Below are 11,377 nucleotides of genomic sequence, written 5' to 3' on the forward strand. Positions count from 1 at the left end.
TTAGTGGAAATAGAATCTATTTCTAATATTTTTTCTTAATGAAAATGGAGGATTTTCTACTATTTAGATTTGTGTTGGATGCAAAAATTGAACTATCATAAACTTAGTAGAGATATAAAGTTAATGTGGTTTGGTACTTGTTTTATTTTCAGATTGAAAATATAAGAAGGAAGCATAATTATCTCCCTTTCATTATGGAATTGCTAAAGACTTTAGCAGAACACCAGCAGTTAATACCGCTAGTAGAAAAGGTAAGTATTTTATTGGTGAACACTTAAATTAGGCTTAGAATACACCAAAACAATTCTTTTTTTTTTTGGTTTGAGTAAAGGTAAAAGTTGTTGAGACTTTTATTTTTATATTTTTGCTTTTATCTGTATTGTTTAGTGTTTGACATGAGTATTAGTTTCAGTTGATTTTATGAAGTAAAAGTAAGGGTTTCCCTACTACATTAGCCTTCCAGAAGATTGTGCTCTATTTGTATAAAATTTAAAATACTTCCCTTAAGCTGAAAATAAATTTTTAATGTTAATAATTGAAAACACAGATTTTTCCCCCTTATTTGATTTAGCAAAAATTTTTAAATCTTAGAATTTAGAACTAGAAAAGTTTTTCTTATTCAGCTGACCTGCCGCCCTTCCTTCTGAGAGCAAATTAGAATAGGCTAGTGAAAAATTCTGATTTCTAAGGTTTTTTCTAAAGCACATATATGACACCTAATAAAATAAATAAATGCAATGCTTAAGTCTGTTTATGCTGTAAGTGTGTGTTTCTGAAAGTTATCATTATCTTTAAAATAAATGTTACTTGGCTCCTCTGCTGATATTCTGATATAAGGGAAGGAATTTTTAATTAAAATTCCCCCAAGTGGTAAAGCATCTGGTCTCTACCACATTTTGAGAAACACTTGGGGAATACACTAGTAGGCAGATCAAATTTTGGACCAATAACTTAAAAATCAGAATACATCGTAGGTGTATTTCTCTTATTAATTTTAAAGTTTATGAAGCAGACATACATTTTAACTTAGCTGTTTTATACCATAATAAGTTCTAAATAATGTGAGATGTAGTTAAGGATTTTGTGTACACCTTATAACCCACATCCAGAAATGTGTGTTTTGATTTTTAGCATCAAATGCAAAAATTATTACAGAAGACTGCTGACTGTTCTTTTTCCATAAAGATTTTTCTATTCATGTATCTCAGCATATCTTGTTTGATTTAATGAAATTATATCCCCAGATTTTTCTGAAAGCAGAGCAGCAACTTTTCCTAATTCCTCAGTTACATTGCTTTGGACACAAGGTGGCAGTATATAAATGCTTAGTGGTTAGCAGAACACAGACCTGGCCTTGTGTTTGCATTTATTTTATTGAAGCATAGTTAACTACTTTCTAACTTTGCGTATTTCTCCAAACTGTTCTTTGATTAATAATATTTCATAAATGTTACTGAGATACATTCACCTCCCATGTATATGCAATATCTATAATCCCCCTACATACTGAAGTGAGCTCAGGTTCATTATTTCTATAGAAGTTTTGAAATGTTTTAATTATTCATCATTTATCTAACTGCAACTAATTTCCAGACACTATTAAAGTCTATGGATGTACACATAATTAAGACACATTATTCTTTAAGGAACTCATGATACACTTGGAGAAGGGAATAAATACACAATTATAATATCGTACTGAATAAATGCCACAAGAAAGTCATGCTTAAGACCCTGCAGGATCACAAGGAACCTCCCAAGTGACTGTATAGCCGCTTAAAAATTCATATTCACAAAACTTTACACCTGCGATTAGAACTAAATGCTTAATTTTTCTATCAGTAAATCAACTTCCTTAGTACAAATACTCTTCATCTTATTAAAAAAAGTAATTATAATATCTTATTTGAAATGACTCTTTCTGCTGATAAATGCAAATGTTGAAACACAAAATTCAGTAGATTAAGATTAGATTTTAAAATTATAAACACCATAGGGCTTCCCCGGTGGCGCAGCGGTTGAGCGCGGGGTTGCGAAGCTGCCCGCAGCCTCTGCAGTGCCAGTTCGATCCCCGGCTGCTCCCCGGCCACCAGAGGAGGGTCCCACATGGCGCGCAGACCTCTCCTGCTGCCCGCTGCTCCCCTCAGCAGTGTACTTCGGTCCTTCTGCCTGTTCTGCATCCTGCTCTGACTCTGGTGAATTCTCTCACCCTCCCGCGCTTCTGACTGTACCCAGTGCTTGTATGAATAAATAAATAAATAAATAAAAAAAAATTATAAACACCATAAAGGCTTTAATAGTGATACTCTTTAATAGTAATACTTATGAGAAAATTATATAGAATTCAGCCTTTATATGTAATTCTGAGTTGTCTATCCCAAGTTTTTAACAATATCCAATAAAGTATCATAATGTAAAATCATATATTCAGTTGTTGTGGGGAATTCAAAGCAATTTGACAATGATGAATTCTGTCCACATTTTACTAGGACATTATATATAATTCACTTGCTCTAAATAATCTTCTGAACTCACTTTTTCTAAATCTTAATGGAATTATAAGGTAGAAGAATGGTTAAGCGAACTTTAAAATTACCTGATTTGAATCAACAATTTTTAATATCCCCTGGCAGACTATATAGACAGTATTTGTTTCCTTAACCATGTACATTTTTTCCCATACTATATAGATATATATTGTATTTTTTATTTTTTAACAAAAGCAGAACAGAATATAGACTTTGGATTTAAATTTCAGATGTTACTAGCTCAGGCTTTTAGGCAAGTTATTTACTTATAATATATTTTCCTTATTTGTAAATTGGGCATTATACCTACTTCATATTTTTGAAGGCTGTAGAATACATCTGTAAAGTATGTAACTGCTCAGTAAATGGAGTAATTATTTTTAACTTACTAACTTATAATTTTTTCTGAAGTATGAAATGTATGTCTTTGTTCATATTAATTACTTTGTAAAGTTCACATCATAAGGCATAAATTCATTCTTGTTAATGCTACTGAACATTTTGTTAGTATATTTACTGATGAGTAGGAAAGTACATACTTTTATTTCAGTTCCTTAAGATAGAACTGTATTTTTATTGTTGGAAACAAAACATTTATTAGTATGAGAAATCCTATACATGTCAAATTATAAATTAAGTTTGTTCATTACAAATGTTCATGTATGCAATTTTTATATGTTACATATAACATTTATTCTTAACATAGTGTAAGGCATCCATTCAATTTTACATATGGCTGTATAATAATATTTTGTAATGTAATATAAAAATAATAGTTGTTCTAATTACCTTGTTTGTAAATGAGGATTTAAAAAAATCACCTATAGCAAAGGCATAATTTAACAATTCCTTTCAAATTCAAGTGGCTTAGGGGAAAGAACGTTATATTCCAGTACTTTGAAATCTTGCTTCTCAAAATGTTGTCAAAGGACGAGCAGAATTGACATCACAATCTGCTTTTTAAAAGGTCTCCATGTTAGACAGAGGTTAAGCTGGGAGGCTTGCCCACACCGGGCACCTTCTAGCCTGCAGTTCCAGCCCAGAGGGGAGCAGCACCCACCGCTGGGGCAGACCGGGCGTGCAGGGGAGCGCGTCCCCGGCTCTGGCATTTTGCAGCAGGGACCCTTCTTGCTGGAAACTGTGTGAACCCAGCAGAAGGCTCACCGAGGAGACAGAGCAGGGACCTGTCTTTGCTGGAGACTTGTGAACCCAGCAGAAGTTCCTCAGAGGAGCCAGTGGTGAGCTGGGAAGGTCGCCCAAGATGCCGGCCAGTACCAGCAACACAGTGTCACAAGGAATACGGCAAATTAGAAAACAGGCAGTAGGGAGTAGAAAAACAACATGCAACCCAGCAACTCCTCAGCAAAATAGCACACCACAAAAAGAAAACCATCTACCAGATTGCAACGACAGTAACTTGGAAGAACTTCTGAGCCTTCCAGATAGAGAATTTAAAATTGCTGTGATTAAAAAACTGACAGAAGTCATAAAGGAAAACAATGATAAGGGGAAAATAATTAATGACCAGAAGAATGAAATTGAGTCCCTAAAGAGGGAAGTAAAAGAAATGCAGGAGATCAAAGAATTAATGGAGACGCTAAAGAACTCTGGGAAAAGCAGTGAAAGCAGAATAGATGAAATGGAAGAACGAATAAGTACTCTTGAAGACACAGAAATAAAAAGAACTAAAACAGAAAAGGAAGGAGAAGTACGAAGGAAAAAGACCGAAGAAAGACTTCGGGAACTATCTGACTCCATGAGGAAAGGAAATATAAGAGTTATAGGAATCCCAGAAGGAGAGGAGAGAGATGTAGGAACAGAGAAAATATTCATGGATATAATTGAAGAGAACTTCCCAAACGCTAAGAAGGATCTGAAAATTGATATACAAGAAGCAAGAAGAACACCAAACTTCCATGACGAAAGGAAAAATACAGCAAGACACATAATAGTAAAGCTCCCAAGAATCCAAGACAAAGAAAAAATAATGAAACTAACAAGAGGGAAGAAACAGATAACATTCAAAGGGAAACCAATCAGACTGACATCAGACTTCTCTGAAGAAACACTACGGGCAAGGAGAGAGTGGAGGGACATAGTCAACAGACTCCAAGAAAACAGATGCCAACCAAGAATACTCTATCCCGCAAAGCTCTCCTTCCTCTTTGAAGAAAGAATATGGACCTTCCCAGACAAACAGAAACTCCAGAATTTCATTGCGACTAAACCCCCACTCCAAAAAATACTACAAGGAGTCCTAAAGCCAGAACCTCAGAGGGACGAATAACAACAAAAGAAGGCCAAAGAAAGTTATTAAAAGAATAAATAAATAAAATCAAAGGAAAGACAAACACAATGGCAAATACAGATGCTAACATATCAATACTAACTCTAAATGTAAATGGACTAAACTCTCCAATAAAAAGACACAGAGTTGCAGGCTGGATTAAGAAACAAAACCCAACCTTTTGCTGTCTCCAGGAAACACATTTAGCTGCAAAAGATAAAAATAGACTCAAAGTTAAAGGATGGAAAACAATTCTACAAGCAAATGGACCAAAAAAGAAGGCAGGAACAGCTATACTCATATCAGATAAAACAGATTTCAAACTTAAAAAGATAAAAAGAGACCCCAGTGGTCATTACATTATGATCAAGGGGATAATACTTCAAGAAGAAATAACACTCATTAACATATATTCACCAAACGAAGGAGCACCAAAATATATCAGACAACTATTGGCATCTCTGAAAACAGACATCAGAGAAAACACATACGTAGTGGGAGACTTCAACACACCACTATCAACAATGGATAGATCAACAAGACAAAAAATAAGTAAAGACACTAAAGCTCTAAATAAGGATCTAGAGTGCTTAGGCTTAACAGACATATATAGAACACTAAACCCAAAAAAATCTGAGTATACATTTTTCTCAAGCGCACATGGATCATTCTCTAGGATCGATCATATACTGGGGCACAACACAAACATCAACAGATACACCAAGATTGAAATCATACCAACCATCTTTTCTGACCATGAAGGCATCAAACTAGAAATAAACCATAAAGAGAAGGCAAGGTATTCTCCTACCTCGTGGAGATTGAAACCCACACTACTGGAAGTCCACTGGACTAACGAGGAGATAAAAGAAGAAATTAAAAAATTCTTTGAATTGAATGACAAGGAGGACACCAATTTCCTAAATGTATGGGATGCAGCAAAAGCAGTAATAAGAGGAAAATATATAGGAATAGATGCTCACATCAAGAAACAAGAAAGAACTCAAAGAAACAACCTAATCTCGAAACTCAAAGATCTAGAAAAAGAACAACAAAAAAGCCCCAAAACCAGTAGAAGAAAAGAAATAATAAAAACCAAAGCAGAAATAAATGAAATCGAAACTAAAAAAACAATCCAAAAATCAATGAAACCAAGAGCTGGTTCTTCGAAAAAATAAATAAAATAGATAAACCCCTTGCCAGGCTCACAAGGGCAAAAAGGGAGAAAGCACAAATAAATAGGATAATAAATGAAAGAGGAGAAATCACAACGGACACAGCAGAAATCAAAAGAATTATTAATAACTACTATGAACAGTTATATGGAAACAAGTTTAACAATCTAGAGGAGATGGACAAATTCCTACAACTCTACAATCACCCAAAGCTAGATAAAGAAGAAATAGAACACCTAAACAGACCAATTACAATTAGCGAAATTGAAATGGTAATCAAAAACCTCCCCAAAAACAAAAGCCCAGGACCTGATGGATTTACAAATGAATTCTACCAAACATTCAGAGACGAATTGGTACCTATCCTTCACAAACTCTTCCAAAAAATTGAGAAGGAAGGTATAATACCTAACACGTTCTATGAAGCCAACATTACACTAATACCAAAACCGAACAAGGACAACACAAAAAAAGAAAACTATAGGCCAATCTCCCTAATGAACACTGATGCAAAAATCCTCAATAAAATTTTAGCTATCAGAATCCAACAGTGTATCCATAAGGTAATTCACCACGACCAAGTAGGATTCATTCCAGGGACACAAGGATGGTTTAACATCCGAAAATCAATCAACGTTATCCAACACATCAACAAAAAGAAATATAAAAACCATATGATAATATCAATAGATGCTGAGAAAGCTTTCGACAAAGTGCAACACCCATTCATGATAAAAGCCCTTGAAATTCTTGGGATACAAGGAACGTACCTCAACATCATAAAGGCCATATATGACAAGCCAACAGCCAGTATCATTCTCAATGGTGAAAAGCTGAAAGCTATTCCATTAAGATCTGGAACAAGACAAGGATGTCCACTTTCACCACTGCTTTTCAATATAATACTGGAAGTCCTAGCCAGGGCAATAAGACAAGAGAAAGACATCCAAGGAATCCAAATAGGAAAAGAAGAAGTCAAACTATCACTCTTTGCAGATGATATGATAATATACATAGAGAACCCCAAAAACTCCACAGAAAAACTAATTCAACTCATCAATCATTTCAGTAAAGTGGCAGGATACAAAATCAACACGCAAAAGTCAGTAGCCTTCCTATATACAAACAATAAATCTGAAGAAGAAGAAATCAAAAAAACCATCCCTTTTATTATTGAAACAAAAAAAATCAAATATTTGGGAATAAATCTAACAAAAGAGGTAAAGGACCTATACAAAGAAAACTATAAAACACTATTAAAAGAAATAGAAGAAGACACAAAGAAATGGAAAGACATCCCCTGCTCATGGATTGGGAGAATAAACATTATTAAAATGGCCATCCTACCAAAAGCAATATACAGATTCAATGCTATTCCAATCAAAATTTCAATGTCATTCTTCAAAGAAATAGAACAATTACTGATGAAATTCATATGGAATCACAAAAAAACCCGAATAGCCAAAGCTCTCCTGAAAAAAAAAGAAGGGAATGGAGGCATCACACTCCCAGACTTCAAACTCTACTACAAAGCCATAATCATCAAAACTGCATGGTATTGGAACAAGAACAGACATACAGACCAATGGAATCGAATAGAAAATCCAGAAATAAACCCACAGATTTATGGTCAACTAATCTTTGACAAAGGAGCAAAGACTATGCATTGGAGCAAAGAAAGTTTGTTCAATAAATGGTGCTGGGAAAACTGGGTCGCTACATGCAAAAGAATGAAGCTTGACCACTACCTCACACCATATACAAAAATCAACTCAAAATGGATTAAAGAACTAGACATAAGACCTGAAACCATAAAATACATAGGAAATATAGGCGAAACACTACGTGATTTGCATATCAAAGACATCTTTACAGACACATCACCCAAAGCAGTGATAGTGAAGGCAAAGATCAACAGCTGGGACTACATCAAATTAAAGAGCTTCTGCACAGCAAAAGAGACAATAACAAAAACAAAGAGAAACCCCACCAACTGGGAGAACATTTTTGCACCCAACACTAATGATAAAGGACTGATCACAAAAATCTGCAAAGAGCTGATGAGACTCAACAACAACAAAGAAAATAATCCAGTCAAAAAATGGACAGAGGAACTAAAAAGAAACTTCTCTGAAGAGGAAATGCGAATGGCCAACAGGCATATGAAAAAATGTTCAACATCACTTGTCATCAGGGAAATGCAAATCAAAACTACCATGAGATACCATCTTACACCAGTGAGAATGGCACATATTAAAAAAACTAGCAACAACAAATGTTGGCGAGGTTGTGGAGAAAAAGGAACTCTTCTGCACTGTTGGTGGGAGTGCAAACTGGTCCAACCACTATGGAGAGCTGTGTGGAGATTTCTGGACCTACTAAACATAGAGCTTCCACAGGATCCAGCAATTCCACTCCTAGGTATTTACCCAAAGAACACAGAAACATCAATTCCAAAGAACACCTGCACCCCTATGTTTATAGCAGCACTGTTTACAATAGCTAAGCTTTGGAAACAACCCAAATGCCCAAAAATAGATGACTGGATCAAGAAGATGTGGTACATATATACCATGGAATATTACTCAGCATTCAAAAAGATAAACACATGCAATTTGCAGCAACATGGATGACGCTGGAAGGGATCATGCTCAGTGAAATAAGCCAAAAAGAAAAAGAAAAATACCGGATGGTCTCACTCATAGCAGGGATCTAGAAAACTTAAATAAGGGACCAGGAAAATGAATAACTATAAGAAAGTGAAAATCAAAATCAACAAAAACTATGAACCAGAGACACTTTTTTGGGGGTGGGGGCGGGAGGGGAGGGATTGGGGTCAGAATGGGGGATTGCAATTGTATGGGGAATATAAAAATAAAATTCATTAATTAAAAAAAAAAGAAAAAAGGAAAAATTCCCACCATCTAAAAAATAAATAAATAAATAAATAAATAAATAAATAAATAAATAAATAATATAAAGCTTTTTAAAATATTAGTTCAAAGGCCTAAATAAATGGAAAGGTGTGATGTAAAAAAAAAATAAATAAAAATAAAAGGTCTCCATGTTATTGGTATGTACATTGAGAAGCACTGCTATAGATCATGTGTAGTTTGACCTTCTTTGAGGTTGTATTATATGATGTGTGACTTTGACCACGTTTGGTCATATCTGTAAGTTCTGGCTACTTCATCTGCTAAAAGATAAATAAATAGGATAACCATGTCCAACTATCAATATAGAGTTGTTATGAGGATCAGATGAAATAACATGTGAAAACAGTTTTCAGGTCGTATAAGTAAGGCTTATCACCAGCCTGTATGTGCAATTCTTTAGTGATATATGTTAAACTCATTAAAACTATTATGTAAACTTGTTTATTTAAATATGCAGAAACTAATAAAGTATTTTTACACATAATTTGAGAAATGTAACACATATGTAAATTGTTTTGACATACTTATTAATGAATATGACTATGGAATGAGTAACTGTATTTTTAAATTATTACAATTATAATATACTTCAACTTCATATAAAAAAGCTACAAACCTTTTTTATTGAAGGCAAAGCATATAGTTGCACGGGCATTTGCTGCATATTTCAAGTTACAAAAGATAAAACTCTAAAAATCTCAAAAGTGCATTTTAAGCCTTTTAACCTAAGGATGCCCTCTTAGACATGTTTTGTTTTATTATTTTTCCTTAACACATTTTATTCATAATTACTTTTTGGGATACATTTTATTTTAGTGTGATCTAGAACAGACTTCTAAGATTTTATAGCATACTATCTTTAATTTCTAGGCAAAAGAAAAACAGAATGCAAAGAAAGCACAGGAAACCAAATGAAGAAAATACTCTGCAAATTTCTACTTCTGCACTTATTTTCATGGAAACCATTAAGTATAAAGAACTTTGAGCAACATCCTAATTGACTCTGCACGTTTGGCAATAGTACCATTCTGTTTTGTCTCTAATGCATGGATACGTAAACGTTTTCCCAACCTGCATCATGTGCATGTAGTGCATATTAAATAAAAGTGATGTTAAGAGTGAGTGTTTGCCCAAATTCTATTGTTTAACTTTGGATCTGAGAACTCCTGTTGCTTCTCTGGATAGATCACTGCTGTAATAAACCAAGAAAGTGCACAGATGATGTTCTCTACCTGTAATTGTTATAATTAATCTTTCAATCTCTGCTCAGTTAAATGCTCAAAACTTATAAATTTCAGATCTTGAGTAAACTTGATCTCTTGTTTCTTCTCATCATTAATGAAAAATAATCAGTATTTTTGTCTTTGATATCTATATATTTTGAGGGTTTTAATGTTGGGTTTTGTTGCCTATATCTATTACTTGAAAAAATATGATTTTAATGCAGATCATTTGAAAAAGTACAAAAGTCAGTTTCTAGTAGTTTGCATTGCTACCAATAGGAAAAGTAATAAACACCTCAATTTTACTTTAGCCAGAATTAAGTGTTTGGGGTTTTTAATTTATGTATTATAGAATTATTTCAGAAAGGTGTATTATTCCTGAAAGCAAAATTTCAGGTTAAGAACAAATTGTAAATCTTAAAGATTTTTGGTATTACTTTCAGTTTGCCAACAATTTTTCAAGCTGTGTAAATTATATCTTCATAAAAAATTGGACGTTTGACAATTAAGGTTATCTGCTTTTTTAAAAAAAATGGGGGATGGTAGTGGAGGATCCTTCTGTGCCATGTGAAGAAAATTAATAGAGCCCAATAGTTTTTACAAGCCATGTACTACAATGGAGTTGTTCTTTTTTTTTTTTTTAAATGACCTTGGAGAGTTGCTGTGTTTTTTGTTTTATAAAATATATTGTATTCTTGTTCCTATTCCTTATTTACAAGTTAAATTTTAAAGGACATTTTATAAAAACAACATTTTATAAAGGAAAGAAGTAGTCTACCTTTTTCTTTAGTAGGCACATTTCTGAGATTGACACTTGACTTTTTATCATTTTATTATGGGAAAGTTTAAACGTGTGAGGAGACTTGCATGTTCATATTCTAACTTCAAAAACGTGGATATTTTGTTCATAAGTTTACTATTTTGTAGTATTATTAAATAACTAATGTGAGAAAGCCTGGTGGGAATTGAGTAAAATAACGAATTATTTTTCACCCATAATTCAATTTAAAGTAATAAAGAATTTGTAGTTTTTCATTTGTTGTGGGTAAAATATTTTACTCAGGATATAATAGTAATTGTGAAGTATTTTCAAGTACAAATTTAAAAAATCACTTCTCAAGGATTATTTTAGGCTCATCTTGGTCTCATTAATTTATTTCAGCTTAATTTACATTCTCATAGAGTCTTAAATTTTGTAAAGCATAAAGCAGTACAGGGAATATCATAA

At 33.5% G+C, this 11,377-nt stretch overlaps 1 protein-coding gene across 2 annotated transcripts in view; it reads left to right on the top strand.

Annotated features, from left to right (window-relative positions):
* Positions 1-11,167, top strand: part of UCHL5 (ubiquitin C-terminal hydrolase L5) — a 39,389-nt gene extending 28,222 nt beyond the window's left edge. For both annotated transcript variants that reach the window (XM_037496094.2, XM_037496095.2), the window contains exons 10-11: positions 153-251; positions 9,797-11,167. In XM_037496094.2, the coding sequence (XP_037351991.1) occupies positions 153-251; positions 9,797-9,841 (144 nt within the window). In that variant the 3' untranslated portion in view covers positions 9,842-11,167. The remainder of the gene's footprint in view (positions 1-152; positions 252-9,796) is intronic.
* The last annotated feature ends 210 nt before the right edge of the window (positions 11,168-11,377 follow it).

This window comes from Talpa occidentalis, unplaced genomic scaffold (assembly GCF_014898055.3).
Source record: "Talpa occidentalis isolate TD23 unplaced genomic scaffold, MPIMG_talOcc4v2.1 talOcc4.8, whole genome shotgun sequence".
Lineage (NCBI taxonomy): Eukaryota > Metazoa > Chordata > Mammalia > Eulipotyphla > Talpidae > Talpa > Talpa occidentalis.